Below are 20,646 nucleotides of genomic sequence, written 5' to 3'. Positions count from 1 at the left end.
CTGCTGCTAGGGCTACTTAAAGAGCACAGGGCTATGCCACCCATAGCTTCAGGTCAAATTCAGCGATGGACTGTTACTGTGATGCATACCATTACAGGTTGAAACACCATCTAGAAGGTCAAGTGGCAAATGCGGATGCATTGAGCCACCTCCGACTGGCATATACACCATCAGTGGTGCTGCCACTAGAAAAATCTGATCTGCTTTTAAACTTTGTGGACACCCAATCACCGCTGATAATATCAGACTGTGAATACAGAAAGGTCCATCCTGGAAAAACTAAGACATCTGGTGATGTTGTGGGAAACAAAAGGGCAATCATAACCAGAATTGAAACATTTCTAGTTCTGGTGAGACCAGGTCACCAACGAGGACGGCATATCATTGTGGGAAGCGATAGTGATTCCCAGAGCAAAGATCACTGCCAGATACTGGCTGAACTCCACCAGGGTCATTCAGGGGTTTCGAAAATGAACATGTTGGTGAGAAGTTACGACTGGTGGCCAGCATTGGATGCCAATGTAACCATGCTGGTGGGGCAGTGCGCAGAGTACCAATGAAGACAAAAATTACAAAATCCGCCAGAGCCATAGGAATGGGCAGGTAAACCTTGGACTCAGTTACTCATCGATTACACCAGTCCTTTCATGGGCTTTATGTTTTTAGTCATTGTGGATGCCTATTCAAAGTTGTTGGATGTGAATAGAGTTTACTCGTCAAACACTGAAACGACAATGAAAAGTTGTGAGCATCTTTTGCAATATATGGGCTCCTGGAAGTGTTGGACACAGACTGCGGGCTATCATTTACTAGCAGGAATTTCAGTATTTCCTAAAGTTAAATGACATTCAGCATTAGCTCCAGACCATTTTATTGATTTGGCAAAAAGAGCAGTCCAAACTTTGAAGAAAGAGCATACAGCTTCACTCGATACCAAACTGTCCTGGTTCCTTTTTGATGATAGGACCCACCCCCACGCAACTACAGGGACAGCTCTAGCAGAGTTGCTAATGGGGAGAAGACTCTGTACCAGGTTAAATCTAATCTTTCCGGACCGGGTGGGGAAGGGTGAACTCTAATACTGGACACAACTCCTCAAAGCAAAGGAAGCAATTTACTTCCAGTGAGAAGTTTGGTGTCAAAACTACAGGAATGGCCCTACATTGATAAGAAGCATGGTCGATGCAAGGTCAGGTCCCGTGATGTATAAAGTTCATGTAGGAGAGGTGTTCCTGAACCACATGAAAGCTGCAACCTCAGAAATGGGGCAGGAACAAAACATACCTGGCCCCTCAGAACATCCAACAAGGCTGTCAGAACTCCTGGGTTCTTCCCCCTCTATATCACATCGAAGAAACCTCTGAGGATGAGATGGGCACAGTAGATGCTGCAGCCTTGACACTGTTACCGCCTGAAGAAGAAAATGAATTTCAGCTGAGATGCTCTGGGTACATGATGTTCCAGTACATGATACTAGTGTCCAAGGCAAAGTTGACCCTCGTGCAAAAATGGCTCAGGAGAGCCACAGAAAAAGAATGGTCCTACATCCGAGGACTTGGAGAAGGAGCGATGTCGTGAATGGTATAAGGTTAGCCAGATGGATATCGTAGAATATGAGTTCCCTGATTGGGGTTGTTAACCTGGTCCAATCAGGAAATCCTGGCTGATAGATGTAAATAAGAGTTTCAGGGGTACTGTGGCTACTGGGTCAATGACATGTACTGTGCACATGTTAAATAAAGGGTGACTTGGTGATGGGATACCAGCCTTCATTGAGTTATTTTAGTCTGGTTTAAATTTAAACAAAGCTTGGCAGTTAACCATCATACATCAACTGATTGATACTACTCAGAGTCCATTTGCCAATCAGCAGTCTCTTCTTGTACCCTATCAATGTTATTTCCCCTTTACATTGGCATTCATGTGAATGTCCTGATGAATGCAAGTCAAAAAGCTTCAACAATTTGTGTTTTTTCAAGCAATATTGAAGTTCTGTCCTATAAAATGACAGAAGTATAAACTTACAGCTTTTTAAAATGAATTATATAATATGTGTTCAAACTTTTCTTTCAAAATTATTTTATTTCTAGCTTGTGTTTTACAACAGAAAAAGATTCGGTTGTCCCATTAGGGTTTATTACAAAACTCCTTTCAAGCCAATTTTAGAATTGTAAGTATTTGCTACAAAGAATTTTAGTGCATAAAAGAAGGCGTTTGGAGTGGGAAGGGGTGAAAATTTCATAAGTCTGAAGTCTTAAAAAATACTTGATCCCAACTTGTCTTCAATCACTTCCCTTCTGGAATTTCCAGGGATGTCCAAAACTCCATCTCCCAGCACTTCACTTCACTGCCAACATAGGCTAGTTTCAGCACTAAAGTTAAAAACTCAAACACTGATTAAATTTGGCACTTGATAAAATAGAATCAGGTTTTGCATCCCAGTTACTATCCAGCCAAAGCTAAGTACCTGTAATTTCTTCTGAAGATTGATGCAATGTCTTAAGTATCATATCATGATCTGTTTCAAATCCTGAACCATATAGCTAGTTTGTTAACTGGTATTTTTTTTTTATTGAGGACTGATTTCTAAACTGCCTAATTGACACAGTCATTGTGTTTCAGGTATAACTCAGTTATCATTAGGGAACTATTGTTTCACTGGCTGGTCACAGCCTATGTAACTTTTCTACTTTGAGAAAAGGACCGTGTTGATTATGTGGCAGGGCTTAGCCCTTGCACTCTATTTTTGTTTGTTTTTGTATGTGTCTTCACTGTTTTTTGGTGTTTGGACTGAGCCCTTGTGAGAAAATACATCTTACCAGATGAGCTGTTCCTGTGGGTAGGCCTGACCCTCGGACTAGGCCTCTGCAAAGACTGAACATTAGTGTGTGCTGGGAGATGAACACTTGACCCTTGGACTAGGCCTCTGCAAAGACTGAACATCTGTGTGTGCTAGGAGGTGAGCACTTGCTGTATCCTGGAGTTTGGGAGTACACCCTGCCTTTGGGAGTTGACCGAACCCCTGTGAGTTAACTGCACCTTTACAATGTACTATGTTCCCGTGAGAGGGCCTGGTTCTCTATGGATGGGCCAGGACTCTTTGGAGACTGAACACCTGTGTGTATACTGTGGGGTGTGCATTTGCTGCCTTCAGGACTGAACTCTGCCCTTGGTTGTGGACTCTGTTTTTGGCAATGAACTCTGTGGTTTGGAGTGGGCTCTATTTCTGACAATGCACTTTGTTTACTGGAGTGGACTCTGTTCCTGGGAATGGACACTGCATTTTGAAGAGAACTGTTTATGGTAATGAACTCTGTACTAGAAGAGACGCTGTTTGTTGATAATTGACTCTGTCTTGTTGCTTGTTGGATTCATCACTTGCACTGTCTTGAGTGTTCCTGGGTCTGGCAGGCCTTACTGTGAGCGGGGAGGCTCATAGGTCATCCCAAGAGCCAGAGAGTGGGTAGGCTGTGCTGTGAACCTGAAGGTGGATTGGCTGCCCCAAGAGCCAGAGGGTGGGTAGGCTATCCTGTGAACCTGAAGGTGGGTAGACTACCCCAAGAGCCGGAAGGTGGGTAGGCTGTTCTGAATGCTGTCGGCCCGAAGAGAGCTGTCCTAGAGATGGCTGGAAGGTGTGTCAGAGCAGCCAAGAGCCGGAAGAAGTGTAGGAGCAGGCCGAGATCTAGAAAACTTGTTGACTGCCCTGTGTACCGTCATCCCAGGGAAGGAGACGCGCTGCCCTAGAGGTGGCCAGAAGGTATACAGAGGAACCCTGATTATCCAATTATCAATTATCTGAATATCAGATGATCCGAAGAAGATCTCAAGGTCCTGATAGAAACATTACATCAAAGAGGTGTTGCTGTGGTTCTGTTCGCCGAGGTGGAAGTTTTTGTTGCAAACGTTTCGTCCCCTGTCTAGGTGACATCCTCAGTGCTTGGGAGCCTCCTGTGAAGCGCTTCTGTAGTGTTACCTCCGGCATTTATAGTGGCCTGTCCCTGCCGCTTCCGGTTGTCAGTTTCAGCTGTCCGCTGTAGTGGCCGGTATATTGGGTCCAGGTCGATGTGTTTGTTGATGGAGTTTGTGGATGAGTGCCATGCTTCTAGGAATTCCCTGGCTGTCCTTTGTTTGGCTTGCCCTATAATGGTAATGTTGTCCCAGTCAAATTCATGTTGATTGTCGTCTACGTGTGTGGCTACTAAGGGTAGCCACAACCAGCTATCCTTAGTAGCCACACACAAAGACGACAAGCAACATGAATTCGACTGGGACAACACTACCATTATAAGGCAAGCCAAACAGGATATCCGTTTTTGGCGAATACCTTGTACAGGTGTTCCTCTTCCTCTTTTTGCAGTTCTGGTGTGCTGCAGTGTGTTGTGGCCCTTTTGAAAAGTGTCTTGATGCAACTTCGTTTGTGTGTATTGGGGTGGTTGCTTTCGTAGTTCAGGACTTGGTCTGTGTGTGTGGCTTTCCTGTATACCTTTGTGGTGAATTCTCCGTTTGGTGTTCTCTGTACCATTATGTCTAGGAATGGGAATTGGTTGTCCTTTTCTTCCTCTCTCGTGAATCGGATTCCTGTGAGTGTGGAGTTGATGATCCGGTGTGCTTTCTCTATTTCACAAATGTGTCATCAACGTATCTGACCCAGAGTTTGGGTTGAATTTGTGGTAAGAGATGTTTCCAACACTGATTGCATCTTTTGTTTACAGTGATTAAAAATGAACTTGGCTTACTGAAATGCTGCCCAAGAACAGTACTGGATATCAATGGGAGTCCAGGCACTGTCTCCAAATGACTGGCATCCTGCCCTCCCTCTCTTCCCACACACTTTCCCTGGAGTTCCACACAGGCATGTACCCTAAAATCCCTTCCCCAGATAATCTCTCCAGCATTGTCCTGTACAGGGCAAAGGTGGAACTTGTCAAAAGTTGCAGTCAAAAGGTGTGTATCTATGTGTGTGTGTGTGTGTGTGTCTGTGTGTGTGTGTCTGTGTGTGTGTGTGTGTACGCGCACTATTTGGAGACTCGCCCCCCAAAAGGGAGCGGCAGTAGTCTTGTTGGTGTCCAGTCCAGGTGCCCTGGAGAAGGGATGGGGGCAGATGGGGAGCGGTGTTGGATGGGGTTGGGGGTGGGGTGGGGGCGGTGTTGGATAGGGGCGCACGGGGTTCGAGGGGTGTTCTCACGCATGGTGTGCTGCTGCCTAGTTTCCTGAATGAGAAGCGGACTTAACAGAAAACTCCAAGCCCCAGAGGAAAGGCATTGAATCAGTTAACCAAAAACCAATTATCCAAACGAAATAGTGCCTGCCCATCTCGTTTGGATAATCGAGGTTCCTCTGTATCAGGCAATCCACAGACCAGATGGCGCGTCAGGATGAGCAAGAGCCAGACGGTACATAGGGATAGAACGAGAGCCAGAATGCAGGTAGGCCGTCCTCAATGCTGTCACCCTAGGCAGGTACCAGGGCAGGCTGTCCTAGAGGTGGCCACAAGGTGCGAAGAGCAGTTAGGGAAGCCACAAGGTAGGTAGGCCGTCCTGATTGTCATCCTGGGGGGCGTTGGAAAGACAGAACGGTATGTCAGGATGGATTGAGACCTGGACGGGGCAGGGGGCGGACTGAGAGTTGGAAGGGGCGTGGGGCGGGCTGCCTTAGAGTGGCCAGAAGGTGGGAGCAATGGGAGGGTTGCTCGGGGGTGTCTGTATTCTATGCATCGTTTCTTATCTAATTAGACTGTCTTGTATGTATTTGTTACTGCTTTTGTGTTGACTGACAGTGGGATTTGAGGCTTGTCCTCATTTCCATGAAAACTGGTTGAACGGTGGGGTTTGGGGTCTGGCTTTGCTGATCCTCTCCCTTGTAACTGACTGTTTCTCTGTATACAGCTGTTAATATTAATTGTTTTGTAAACTGTACTGATTAAGAAAATAAATATAACCAGGAGATTTAGAATCTCCTCAGTTTAGGGAACTGACTCTAAGCTGGGTGAGCCACAGTCTGTGTGTTACTGCTGCTGTTGGTTTCTGCTTTTATTTGGGAGACCCTGATTCCTCAACTGGCTGGTTTACAAAGCCAGTTTGGTTAACTGGCATTCCTTTCTTATTGAGGACTGATTTTTAAACTGCCTGATCTACACAGTCAGCGTTTCAGGTGTAATTCAGCCCTCCCTAGGGAACTGTTGTTTCACTGGCTAGTTACAGCCTGTGTTACTCTTTTACTTTGAGTAAAGTGCTATGCTGCTTTTGTGTTCAGGCTTAGCCCTTGCACTCTGGTTTTCTTTCTTTTGAATGTGTTTTCACTTTTTTGGTGTTTGGATTGAGCCCTTGTGAGAAAATACATCTTTTCAGATGAGCTGTTCCTGTGGGTAGACCTGGCCCTTGTTGGTGGACTAGGCCTCTGTAAAAACTGAACATCTATGTTTGTGCTGGGAGTTGAGCATTTGCTGTGGATGCTATCTTCAGGAGTGGACGCTGCCTTTGGGAGTGGACCAAACCTCTGTGAGATAACTGAACCCTCATAATATACTCTGTTCCTGTGAGTGGGTCCAGTTGTCTGTGGATAAACCAGGCCTCTATGGAGACTGAACACCTGTGTGCATGTTTTGGGGGTGCATATTTGCTGCCTTCCAGAGTGGACTCTCCATATCGCTGTCGACTCTGCCTTTTTTCATGGATTCTATCTCTGACAATGCATTCTGCATACTGGAGTGGACTCTATTCCTAGGAATAGACTCTGCATTTTGAAGAGAACTGTTTATGGTAATGGACTCTGTGTACCAGAACGCAGTCTGTTTGTTGGTAATTGACTCTGTCTTGTTGCTTGTTGGGTTTATCACCTGCATTGTCTTGTGTGTCTCTGGGTCTCTGGGTCTGGCAGGCCTGGCTGTGAACTAGGAGGCTCATAGGTCATCTGGAAAGCTGTCATTCAGAGAGCTAGAGGGTGGGTAGGCCACCCTGGTGCCAGTCGCCCCAAGAACCAGAAAGAGCCTGAGGCCATTCTGAGCGCTGTCGTCCTGAGAAAGGGCAGTCGGGACAAGCTGTCCTAGAGGTGGCCAGAAGGCGTGTCAGAGCGGCCGAGGGCCAGAAAGTGCATAGGGGTAGGCTGAGATCCAGAAGGCTTGTGGACTGCCCTGTACGCTGTTGTCCCAGGGAAGGGGACAGGCTGTCCTAAAGGTGGCCAGAAGGTGTGTCAGGGGAATCCACAAGCTAGAGGGCGCTTTGGGGTGGGTGAGAGCCAGACGGTACGCAGGGACAGACTGAGAGCTAGATGGCAGGTAGGCCGTCATCAGTACTGCCACCCCGGGAAGGTATTGGGGCGTGCTGTCCTAGAGGTGGTCGGAAGGTGCGAAGGGTGGTTAGGGAAGCTGGAAGGTGGGTAGGCCATCCTGATCACTGTCGTCCTGGGGGTTTGGGGCAACAGGATGGGCTGTCCTAGAAGCGGCCAGAAGGTGTGTCAGAGCAGAATGAAAGCCTGAAGGGGCATGGTGCGGACTGAGAACCAGAAGGGGCACATGGACGGGCTGCCTTAGAGTGACCAGAAAGTAGGAGGGATGGGTGAGTTGCTGGGGGGAGGGGGTGTCTATATTCTATGCGCTTTTTTGTTATCTAATTGGACTGTCTTATGTATTTGTTACTTTTACTGTTTTGTGATGACTGAAGTTGAGGTTTCTCCTTCTTTCCCTGAAAACTAGTTGAACGGTAGGGTTTGGGGCCTGGCTTTGCTGCTCCTCTCCCTTGTAAATTGCTGTTTCTCTGTATACAGCTGTTAATTGTTTTGTAAACTGTATTGTTTATTAAAAATAAAAAGAAACAGCCAGGAGATGTAGAATCTCTGCAGTTTAGGCAAGTGACTCTGTACTGGCTGGGCTACAGTCATTGCGTTAATGCTGCTGGTGGTTTCTGCTTTAATTTTGGGAGAACCTGATTCTTAAACTGGTTGGTTTACAAAGCCAATTTCGTTAACTGGCATTCCTTTTTGTTTTTGAGGACTGATTTCTAAAATGCCTGATCTACACAGATGGTGTGTTTCAGGTGTAATTCAGCCCTCATTTGAGAACGGTTGTTTCACTGGTTGGTTACAGCCTGTGTGTTACTCTTTTCCTTGAGAAAAGGACAATGCTAATAAAAATATAACCAAGAGATCAGAGCCTTCTCAGTTGAGGACTGACTCTGAGTTGGCTGGCCAGCCTGCCACACAATATGCTCCTGTGAAGGGAAGTAAAAAAAGATATAACCAGGAGATATAGCGTTTCCTGAAATCAGCTGCTGATATGAGGTGGCTAGCCACGCAGCCAGTATGTACTACGTTGGTTTTTGTTTTTGGGGGCGCCTTATTTCTGAACTGGCTGATCTAATAGCCAGTTTGTTACTGATATTCCTTTATTGAGGACTGTTTTCTGAACTGGCTGATCTTCAGTCAATGTGCTACAGGTGTATTTTGGTTCTCATTAGGAAACTGTTGTTTCACTGGCTGGTTACAGCCTGTGTCTTACTCTTTTACTTTGAGAAAAGGACAATGTTATTTTGTGGCAGGGCTTAGCCCTTGCATTCTAATTTTCGTTTTTGCATGTGTTTTCACTTTTTTTTTGGTGTTTGTACTGAGCCCCTGTGAGATAATGCATCTTTCCAGATGAACTGTTCCTCTGGAAGGCCTGGCCCTTTGTTGGTGGACTTGGCCTCTGTAAAGATTGAATACCTGTGTATGTACTGGAAGGTAAACATTTGCTGCCTATTGGAGTGGACCATCCCCTTTGAGTTAACTGTACCTTTTTTTAATAATGAACTGTATTCCTGTGAATGGGCCTGGTCCTCTGTATAGACTAGGCCTCTATGGAGTCTGAACACCTGTGTATGTACTGTGGGGTGTGCAATTGCTGTCTTCAGGAGTGGACTCTGTTCCTGGGAATGTGCTCTGCATTCTGAAAACAACTGTTTATGGTAACGGACTTTGTGTACCAGAAGGGACTCTGCTTGTTGGTAATTGACTCTGTATTGTTGTTTGTCGACTTTATCACCTGCACTGTCTTGTGTCCTTGGGTCTGGGAGAGTTATAGGTTATCCCAAAAGCTGTCACCGAGAGCCGGAGGGTGGGTAAGTCGTCCTGAGAACGAAAAGATGGGTAGGCTGCCCCAAGAGCCGGAAGGTGAGTAGGCCATTCTGAGCATTGTCGTCCCGAGAAGGGATAATCAGGATAGGCTGTCCTCGAGGTGGCCGGAATGTGTGTTGGAGCAGTCGAGATCCAGAAGGCTTGTAGACTGCCCTGTGAGCTGCTGTCCCAGGGAGGGGAGCAGGCTGTTCTAGACGTGTGCCAGATGTCTGTCAGGGCAGTCCACAGGCTGGATGATGCATCAGGGTGGGCATAAGCCAGATAGTATGTAGGGGCAGATTGAGAACCGGAAAGTGAGTAGGTTGTCCTTAGTGCTGTCACCTTGGGAAGGTACAGAGGTAGCTGGAAGGTGGGAAGCACAGTTAGGAAAGCCGGAATGTGGGTAGGTTATCCTGATCGCTGTTGTTCCGTGTGTGTGTGTGTGTGTGTGGGCGGGGGGTGCGGGTGGAGTGAACAGGATGCGCTGTCGCAGGGTTGGCTGGAAGGTAGGAGGGTCAAGTGGTTTGCTGGGTTGCCAGGGGTGTCTGTGCTATATGCACTTTTATTATTCGTTTTATCAGACTGTCTGTGCGTGTTTACTGTTTCCTTCTTGACAATGTAAGGTGGGATTTGAGGTTCGTCCTCATTTCCCTGTGAACTAGTTGTACGGTAGGGTCTGGGATTTGACTTTGCCGCCCCTTTCCCCTGTAAATTGCTGTTTCTTGTGTATGGCTGTTCATCTTAGCTGTTTGTAGTTTGTACTGGTTAACAAAATAAAAGTAACCAGGACATCAGAATCTTCTCAGTTGAAGACAGACTCTGAGCTGGCCACACAGCCAGTCTGCTCCTGTGAGGAGAACTGAAAAAGGTATAACCAGGAGATTTAGCATTTCCTGAGATGGGGAGGCGGGGCGCTGGATGACACTGAGCTGGCTGGCCATGCACCCAGTGTGTACTGCTGTTGGTTTTTGTTTTTGGGGGAACCTGATTTCTGAACTGGCTGACCTACCCAGCAAGTTTGTTACTGGTATTCCTTTATTGAGGACTGTTTTCTGAACTGGCTGATCTACACGGTCAATGTGATCCATATGTATTTCAGTTCTCATTAGGGAACTGTTGTTTCGCTGGCTGGTTGAAGCCTGGGTGTTACACTTATTTTTGTGGGCTCAGCTGATGTAAACTCTGCCCTTAGAGGCTGAAATTGACCTTTTTAAAAATTTATTTTGAGAAAGGACTATGCTGATTTTGTGCAGGGGTTAGCCCTTGCACTCTAGTTTTTAGTGTCTGCACTTTCCTTTTGCATGTGTTTTCACTTTTTGGTGCTTGGACTGAGCCCTGGTGAGATAATGCACCTTTCCAGATGAACTATTCCTCTGAGTAGGTCTGAGCCTGTGTGCATGGACCAGGCCTCTGGAAAGATTGAACACCTGTGTGGATGCTGGGAGGTAAGCATTTGCTGCCTGCTGGAGTGGACTTTGCCTAGGTGCTGGAATTTCTATTGTGAGGATTTGCAAGTGGTGGGTAAAGTGTTTGCAATTTTATATTGTGGGCTCAGCCTGATGTAAACTCTGCCCTTTAGAGGCTGAAGTGGACTCTTTTTTTGACTTCTGTCATTGTGGTACCTTTCAGAGGACAGAGACTTGTGTGAAATTCTGCATATGTTCTAAGTAATGTTTGTTTTGAGAAATTTCGGGCACCTTACGGTTGTGTCCCTATTTCTCTTGTGTATTGTTACTGATGTATTTTGTGTAACTATGAATAAATATATCCAACCAGGAGATCAGAATCTTCTCGGTTGAGGACTGACTCTGAGCTCGCTGACTGGCCACACAGCCAGTGTATTCCTGTGAGGAAAACTGAAAAAGATATAACCAGGAGATTTAACATTTCCTGAGATCGATGACTGACATTGAGCTGGCTGGCCATACTGTGCACAAGTAAATAAAGGGTGACTTGGTGACAGAAGATGGACCTCTGTACAGTTATATCAATCTGTTTCTGTAGCTAACAGGTCACAGTCTTGTCTCAGAGGCTGTAACTTGAAGAGAACCATACTTCATTAAGAGCTTCACCTACTCTTATTGCCTCCACTTACATATTGGAAGGATTTGTTTGATGAAACTCAGCCTGTTTGACCACATTGTGAACACACCTTCCTTGACCAAGACCTGGAGTAGAGTTTGAATCTCGAGCTTCTGGCTCAGACACAGGAGTGCTAGTCATTGAAGTACAAAACTTCCCCAATGTCCTTTAACAGGGTGGCTAAAATTAAGTTTATTTCAATTCTTCAAAAGTAATCGCTTAAACTTTCACAAGTTGAATCTGTTAATTTAATTACACAGAGGTAAGCTGGAATGGATTCAGTAAATTGAATATATTTTGGTTTAGTATCTAGGAGATTTCTCTTAAATTCTTTCTTTTTTAATGAAATAACATTTTTGTTTGTTACCATCCCATGAACAGAAGCAAGAGGTCTCCTTGAATCTTTCAGTGTGTTCTGCCTCGTCTAGTATATTATCTTTTCAGTAAAATATAATGTACGTGGCCTTGGATTTGGTAAAGTAGTTCAGCCATTTATTTGCAAAATTGTGATCTGTCTGGGCATAAGAAATGTTTACATTTGACAAACCAGGATAAGCTAGCATATAGTATTATGAATCCTGTCACTAACCCAATGTTTAGGATTACAATTTCTTTAAACTATAATAGTTTGGTTTTGAAGAGGGAAATAGCACAGGGCAGGGTGATATTAGGCACACGGACACATAAGATGGCCACTGAGCCATCAGTTGGCCAACTTGACACGTAAGATGGCTGCTGGATCACAATATGGAGAGCAGATACAGACACTGCCTGGGGCCACCAGAATGCCAGCACAATGTATTCAACCCAGTTGATTAGTTTAAGGCGGATGGGGGAGAGAATACACATGAGTAACGAACACTGCCTGCCAAAGTGTCTAGGTCCAGCCAACACCTCTTACAGAAATGCTCATAGCTTGATACAGACTCAATAAAAAATGCCAATAGCCAGGGCTGCAGTAATCGTCCTTCTTAGGAGAAGTGATTAACGCCCATTACTACGGCAATGGATTTCTGTGCAGACATTGAAACTGACAATGACTATGCAGAAATTAACAAAAACTGCACTGGAACTGACAAAGATTGTATCAAAACTATCAACAATTCTTCAATGATTACCATAAACAAATCATGTTACAAAGACAATAATCTCATCACTGACCTATTGTATCACAAGAGGTTAAAAGTTTCTTGACATGTGCTCTGGGTTGAGAGAAGACTCGCAGCTGACCACTGTGCTGTTGGTGTCTTTCTCTCCCCAGAGCTCCGGTAATTCCTTGTGCAATAAACTTTGTTATTGAACCCTGATTCTGACTCCAAGACTGGTGATTTTCCCCACAACAATTGGCACTGCGAGCAGGTTTCTTATTACTGGTGCCCTGGTCGAAGGCCATGATTCGGGGACTGGGGTAAGAACTGATTTGTGTCTGCAAACAGGAAGAGTCAGACCAGGCCAAGGACACAGTTTAAAAGGTATACCGATTGTAATGTCAAATTTGCTACAGTAGTGAGTTAAAATTTTAAGGATTAGTAGTGCTGGAAGAGCACAGCAGTTCAGGCATCATCCAAGGAGCTAAAGTTTTAAGTGCATGTCTGTGGAGAATAAGTGTTTAACCGCATTAACTGCTGTAAGAATCTGCTGCTTGTGCTGAAATAGCCAGAGGACAAGGTAGTACCTGTCTCAGAAATCCTTCCCTAAACCACCACCACCACCTCCCGCCCCTGCTCCCCCCCCCCCCCCCCCCAACACACACACACACACCAAGCTTGGGATTTGAAGTGGGAATTGAGGCGCCAAGGGCACTAGGAGCTGTGAAACATATGTGGCAAACTCTGTAGGTGAACAGCACAGAGTCCAGTTAGAGTTTAAGTTAAAGGTTGGGTGCTGTCTGTACTTGTAACTTCCAATGTGGTGAGGGAGAGAAGCCGATCACTCTGACCAAGAGCCAAACCTCAGTGGAGGGCACATAACCATGATGGGGAGCATGGACAGTGTGAGTAACTGTGATACGCTGTCAGTCTACAGTAGAACGACAGAGCTTGAATAGTGGCGGTGGCTGGGAGGGTAAAGAGTCCCACCGGTAGAGAGCACACCCTACTGAACCAGCATTCCCAGCCAACCGGTAGTTACTGACTAGTAGTGGTGGCTGGGAGGGTAGAGAAGTCCCATCAGTAGAGAGCTCACCTTGCTAGGAGGCTGCTATAGCCGTATGGACGGTGCTGGGACAGTATGATTGGCCAGAGGGTAGAGAAGTCCCTACTGGATTAGGAACACTTTACTGTTGGTAGTATCCAGGAGTACACAATTTGCTAAATGGCAGATCAGAGTTCTAAGGGGGATACTGTAGGTTCCCTTATTGAGAAATACAAGACAGACAGATAAGGGCTTACTGAGCAAATGAAGAAGAGTGGTTGGGACCCATCCCAGACATCAGCACATCAGAAAGTGGATAGATAAACAGAAATGGAGTAAAACTAAAAAGATAGGGATAATGCTGGTACACCAATTATCAGGCCTAATTGAACAAGTAAGTGCCTCCATGAGTAGGTGGAGTAAGGACCGGGAGTAAGTTAAAGAACTGAAGGGCAGAATAAAAAGTTTAGAATTCACCTTAGAAAAAATGCGAGAGGAGAGAGAAATTGACTGTCTCTCCTCCTACAAAACTGTCCAGCAGGAGTCAACTGCTACTCCTGTTGGACAAATCATGCAGGAGTATAACTTTGTGCCTCCTCTGATAATGACCACTGACTTGCAACCTAAAGTGAATTATAAACCCTTTACCCCAGGGGAGAGGCAGCAGATTATGGCCTCCCTGGGCAAATTACAGCCCCGGAGTGCAAACACCAGATTCTGGGAAGAGCTGGATAGTGTATGGGTAGGGTACCAACTACACCTGAGGGACATACACCAGCTGGTTCAGGCAGCTTGCCCAGCAGACAAGTGGAGGCAGGTAGTTGGCGGACCCTATGCCTCAGCAGCCCGAGACTTTAAGGGAGGGTGGTGGACACATGCTGTTTCCTTTACAGCAGAGAAAGATGCCCAGCAGGCCCCCTTCACCAACTTTAAAGAAGAAATCCAGAGGGTGCTAGGAAATGCTTCCACGAGCTGGAGCAGGATCATGAACACTAAGCAACCTAAAGGGGAAGGAGCCTATCAATATGGGGAACGATTATTTAGGAGCTATCAAGAATGCTCAGGAAAAGCAAACCCAGATCGGGGGGTGTACGGGGATTCATCCAAGCTTTTAAAGCTGGGCTCCCTAGCACCCACCAAGCCATCCTGAAAATGGGAGTAATAATGTCCCAGAATTATGATGACCTGATTGAGTGGGCCAGCAGGGTACAGGATGCAGAAGTTCCCGCAACAAAGACCTGACAAAGCAGCCTACCAGAATGGAGGGAGAATAGAATAAAATGATCCTGCCACAACTGTGGCCGGCAGGGACACTTTGCGAGAGAGTGTAGGGTCCCACGAGCAGAAGATCAACCAGGGAATAAAGCAAAATACTGCAGTCACTGCAAAAGAACAGGACACACAGAAGCAGTGTGCTGGGAAAAGCATGGGGCACTCCCAAACACCACCTAGAACACCGTGGAACTGCAGGAGTCCAGAGGGCAGCAGAGCTGATAACCAGCTGCCCCCATTCATGAGGGTAAGGGGAAGAGAGAATTTACGTGCCCGCAGTAATAGGAGGGAGGAAATGTGAGATGCTAGTGGACACAGGAGCCGCTGTATCCATCACAAACCTAGGGCAGCACGGTGGCTCAGTGGTTAGCACTGCTGCCTCACAGCACCAGGGTCCCAGGTTCGATTCTAGCCTCAGGCGACTGTCTGTGTGGAATTTGCACCTTCTCCCCGTGTCTGCGTGAGTTTCCTCTGGGTGCTCCGGTTTCCTCCCACAGTCCAAAGATGTGCAGGTCAGGTGAATTGGCTATGCTAAATTACCCATAGTGTTAGCCCCACAAAGGAACAGATTGGCAAAACAAGTCTTATACCTGGGACACCTCATATCCCAGGCACTCAAAGAAATGTCCAACAACAACAAGAAGACAATCCAATAGATGCCACGACCTGCCACTGTCGGGGGCGGTCAGAAAGGTCATGGGGCTATTCAACTACAGTCGAGTAGTTCGCAAAATTGGCTGAACTAATCCAGACACTCCTTAAAGGAGGCAAGCCTGCCTTGGAATCTGTAACCTGGGAGCCAGAACAGGAGAAGGCATACAGTCAGCTGAAAACTCGACAAGGTGGTAGCACCAGCATGGATACAGAACACATTGCTTGAACTGACCAAGGGACACATTTTACAGGAAAAGTCATGAAGACAATGTCAAGTGCTCAGCATTAGACAAAAATTTCACATCCCCTATCACCCCCAGAGCTCATGGGAAGGTAGAGAGAATGAATAGAATGTTCAAAAATGCTTTAGCTAAGACTGTGCAAGCCTCAGGCAGAACATGGGCTGAAGTGCTGCCAACCATACTGATGAGATTAAGAGCCACCACGAATCAGGTAACCGGGCTAACACCATATGAATTAATGACTGGGTAACCAATGCAATTGCCAGAGACAATAATCACAGGTGGCACCAATGTGGGTCCACTAAAAGACAAAATTCGATGATATGTCATAGATTACCTCAAATTACAACAGGATCTGGACCAGATGGGCCAATGGGCTGAGAAGTGGCAAATGGAGTTTAAAGTTTGTGCGAAGATTTGTAGCTCGGGTGCTCGTTGTTGTGGTTCTGTTCGCCGAGCTGGAAGTTTTTGTTGCAAACGTTTCATCCCCTGGCTAGGCGACATCATCAGTGCTTGGGAGCCTCCTGCGAAGCGCTTCTTTGATGTTTCCTCCGATGTTTATAGTGGTCTGTCCCTGCCGCTTCCGGTTGACGCACGCAGACAACAAGAATTGTTAGCTGTCTTCCTGTTTGTCCTATATAGTGATTAGTGCAGTCCTTGCATGGTATTTTGTACACTACATTCATCTTGCTCATGTTGGGTACCGGTACCCATCAGGTTTAATTAGTGTGCTTCCAATTAAACCTGTTGGACTATAACCTGGTGTTGTGTGATTTTTAACTTTGTACACACCAGTCCAACACCGGCATCTCCAAATCATGGATAGGATAAATAGACAAAGTCTTTTCCCTGGGGTGGGAGAATCCAGAACTATAGGTTTAGGGTGAGAGGGGAAAGATATAAAAGAGACCTAAGGGGCAACATTTTCACGCAGAAGGTGGTATGTGTATGGAATGAGCTGCCAGAGGAAGTGGTGGAGGCTGGTACAATTGCAACATTTAAGAGGCATTTGGATGTGTATATGAATAGGAAGGGTTTGGAGGGATATCTACCAGGTGCTGGCAGGCAGGACTAGATTGAGTTGGGATGTCTGGTCGGCATGGACAGGTTATGACTCTAATTATGACTCTAATTAAGCACCCAATTGAAAGGGAGTGGCTGACATCCCTGACTCTTCCACTTGCAAGAAGTGTGTCCAGCTGCAGCTCTTGTCTGACCGCATGACAGCTCTGGAGCTGCAGATGGACTCACTGTGGAGCATCCGCGATGTTGAGGAGATTGTGGAGTTCACGTTTAGTGAATTGGTCACACTGCAGATTAGAATTGCTGAGGGAGACAGAGTGACCAAAAGGCAGAGAAAGAGTTGGAAGGCAGTGCAGGTGTCCCGTGCAGTCATCTCCCTCCAAAACAGGTGTACTGTTTAGGATACTATTGGGGGAGATGGCTTACCAGAGGAGAGCAGTAGTTGCCAGGATCATGGCACCGTGGTGGGCACTGCTATTTAGAAGGGCGGGAAAAAGTCTCATAGGGCCATAGTCATAGGGGATTCTATTGTTCAGGGAGTAGATAGGCGGTTCGGTGGCCGAAAATGAGACTCCCAGATGGTATGTTGCTACCCAGGTGCTCTGGTCAGGGATATCACCGATTGGCTGCAGAGCATTCTGAAAGGGAAGGGTGAACAGCCAGTTGTCATGGTGCATTTTGGCACCAATGATATAAGTAAAAAAAGGGATGAGGTCCTGAAAGCAGAATTCAGGGAGCTAGGAGAGAAGTTAAAAAGGAGGACCTCAAAGGTAGTGATCTTGGGATTGCTACCAGTGCCACGTGCTAGCCAGGGTAGAAATGAAAGAATAGGCAGGATGAACATGTGGCTTGAGGGATAGTGTAAGAGGAGGGGTTCCAATTTGTGGGACATTGGGACCGGTTCTGGGGAAGGTGGGACTTTTACAAATTGGATGATCTATACCTGAACCAGACTGGAACTAATGTCCTTCAGGGGAGTTTTTGCTACTGCTGATGGGGAGGTTTTAAACTAATGTGGCAGGGGACTGGGAACCAGAAGAGAAGACTACTAGACAGTGAGATGGAAACTGGAGACTGTAAGGATCACAAAGTTAGCATTACCAAGGGGAAGAGTAGGCAGAGAGCAGATGAATGCAAAAGAACTGGCGGCTTGAAGTGCATATACTTTAATGCAAGGAGTATAGTGGGTAAGGTAGGGCTTGGATTGGTGCCTGGGAGTATGATGTTATTGCGATCACAGAAACTTGGTTGAAGGAAGAGCATGATTGGCAACTAAATGTTCCAGGATATAGATGCTTCAGACAGGACAGGGAGGGAAGTAAAAGGGGGGGAGGAGTTGCATTACTGGTTAGGGATGACATCACGATTGTGCTAAAGGTAGTCAATATGGAGGGTTTGAGCAGTGACGCGTTATGGGTGGAGCTGAGAAATAAGAAGGGTGCAGTTACATTGTTGGGGCTGTACTACAGGCCTCCCAACAGTGAGTGTGAGGTAGAAGAACAAATAGGTAAACGGATTATTGAAAGATGTAGAGGCAACAGGGTGTTGGTGATGGGAGATCTTAATTTTGGGGTACACTTAGTGTCAGAGGTCTGGATGGGGCAGAATTTGTAAGGACCATCCAGGAAAGTTTTCTAGAGCAGTATGTCAGTAGTCTGACAAGGGATGAGGCCATATTGGACCTGGTGTTGGGGAATGAGCCAGGCCAGGTGGTAGACATTGCAGTGGGGGATTTCTTTGGGAATAGTGACCACAATTCTGTAAGTTTTAGAATATTCGTAGACAAAGATGAGAGTGGTCCTAAGGGATGAGTACTAAACTGGGCCAAGGCCAATTATATCAAAATTAGGCCGGAGCTGGGAAATGTTGATTGGACACAGCTATTTGAAGGAAAGTCCACATTTGATATGTGGGAGGCTTTCAAAGATAGGTTGAAAATAGTGCAGGATAGGCATGTTCCTTTGAAAACAAGGGATAGGAAAGGCAAGATTTATGAACCGTGGATGACAGGAGAAATTGTGCGACTAGCAAGAGGAAAAGGAAATGTACATAAGGTCCAGGCAGCTAAGAATAGAACAGGCCTTGGAGGAATATCGGGAGAGTAGACCAATCTTAAACCAGGAATCAAGCAGGCTAAAAGGGGTCATGAAACAACTTTAGCGAGCAAAATTAAGGAGAATCCCAAGGCCTTTTATTCTTACGTAAGACGCAAGAGGGTAACCAGAGAAAGGGTCGGTCCACTAAAGGATAAGGAAGAAAGATTGTGTATCAAACCTGAGAAAATGGGTGAGATTCTTTGCATCGGTGTTCACTGACGAATGGAAGGTGATGGATGCTGAGATTAGAGATTGAAGTTTGTTTACTCTGGATCACATTGACATAAGGAGGGAGGATGTGTTGGGTAGGCTAAAGGATATTAAGGTGGACAAATCCCCAGGACCGGATGGGATCTATCCCAGGTTGCTGAGGGAGGCGAGAGAGGAAATAGCTGGGGCCCTGACAGATATCTTTGTAGCATCCTTAAACACAGGTGAGGTGCCAGAGGACTAGAGGGTTGCTCATGCTGTCCCCCTGTATAAGAAGGATAGTAGGGATATTCCAGGTAATTACAGATCAGTGAGTCTGACGTCAGTGCTGGAAAGGTTGCTGGAGAAGATACTGAGGTATAAAATCTATCAATATTTGGAAAAGAATAGGCTTACCAGTAATAGGCAACATGGTTTTGTGCAGTGTAAATCATGCCTTACCAACTTAATAGAGTTCTTTGAGGAAATAGCCAAGTTGATAGATGATGGAAGGGCTGTAGGTGTTACATATATGGACTTTAGTAAGGCTTTTGATAAGGTTCCCCATGGTAAACTAATGGAGAAAGTGAGGTCACATAATGTGCGGGATGTTCTAACTAGGTGGATAAAGAGCTGGTTGAACAACAGGAGACAGAGTAGTAGTTGAAGGGAGTTTCTTGAAATGGAGAAAGGAGACCAGTGGTGTTCCACAAGAATCAGTGCTGGGGTCACTGTTGTTTGTAATATACATAAATGTTGATCTGATAAGTAAGTTTGTAGAAGACATGAAGATTGGAGTAGCAGAAAGCATAGGGTACTGTCAAAGAATACAGGAGAATATAGATAGACTAGAGAGTTGCGGAGAAGTGGCAGATGGAGTTCAATCCAGGCAAATATGAGATAATGCATTTTGGGAAGTCTAATTCAAGAGCAAACTATATTGTAAACAGAAGAGCCTTGGGAAAAGTTGACGAGTAGACAGATCTGGGAGTTCAGGTCCACCCTGAAGGTGGTTGCACAGGTGGATAGGGTGGTCAAGAAGGCATATGTAATGCTTGCCTTCATCGGATGTGGTATTGAGTATAAGAGCTGGCAGGTCATGTTAAAATTGTGCAAGACTTTGGTTCAACCACATTTAGAATACTGTGTACAGTTCTGGTCACCACATTACCAAAAGGATGTGGACACTTTGGAGAGGGTGCAGAGAAGGTTTATGAGGATGTTGCCTCGATGGAAGGTGCTAGCTATGAAGAGAAATTGAGTAGGTTAGGATTGTTTTCATTAGAAAAAAGGAGATTAAGGGGGGATCTGATTTGAGGTCTAAAAAATCATGAAGGGTATAGACAGAGTAGATAGAGATAAGCTTTTTCCCAGGGTGAGGGATTAAATAACGAGAGGTCATGCGTTCAAGGTGAGAGGTGAAAAGATTAAGGGGGATATACGCGGCAAGTACTTTACACAGAGGGTGGTAGGTGCCTGGAACGCAGCAGAGGTAGTAGAGGCAGGAACGGCAGATTCATTCAAGGTGTGTCTGGACAGATGCATGAGTAGATGGGGAGCAGAAGGATGCTTAGGAATTGGGTGATAGGTTTAGACAGTGGATTTGGATCAGCTTAGGCTTGGAGGGCCAAAGGGTCTATTCCTGGGCTGTAAATTTTCTTTGTTCTTTGGATGTGGAAATCTGTAATTGACAAACAGAACAAAAAGGATAGGGCAGGGGAACTTGAAGTCTTCCCTGACATCCCAGCAGCAGGAAGCCGCGTCCTAGTACAAGCATTGCCTGACAAACCAGGCTTTGCCGCAAAATGGAGTGGGCCATACAATGTGATAATAAATGGGGACAACTGTGCCTGCCTAGACATTAAAGGAAA

At 45.9% G+C, this 20,646-nt stretch overlaps 1 protein-coding gene across 1 annotated transcript in view; it reads left to right on the top strand.

Annotated features, from left to right (window-relative positions):
* The window catches only part of LOC122553165 (cation channel sperm-associated protein subunit epsilon-like), a 103,924-nt gene that overhangs the window by 55,643 nt on the left and 27,635 nt on the right, over positions 1-20,646 (top strand). Inside the window, exon 3 of the mRNA XM_043696752.1 lies at positions 2,091-2,170. Coding sequence (XP_043552687.1) covers positions 2,091-2,170 — 80 coding nt within the window. The remainder of the gene's footprint in view (positions 1-2,090; positions 2,171-20,646) is intronic.

The sequence above is a fragment of the Chiloscyllium plagiosum genome, chromosome 9, assembly GCF_004010195.1.
Source record: "Chiloscyllium plagiosum isolate BGI_BamShark_2017 chromosome 9, ASM401019v2, whole genome shotgun sequence".
NCBI lineage: Eukaryota > Metazoa > Chordata > Chondrichthyes > Orectolobiformes > Hemiscylliidae > Chiloscyllium > Chiloscyllium plagiosum.
The sequence above is the reverse complement of the archived record's forward strand: the minus strand, read 5'-3'. Positions and strand labels throughout refer to the sequence as shown.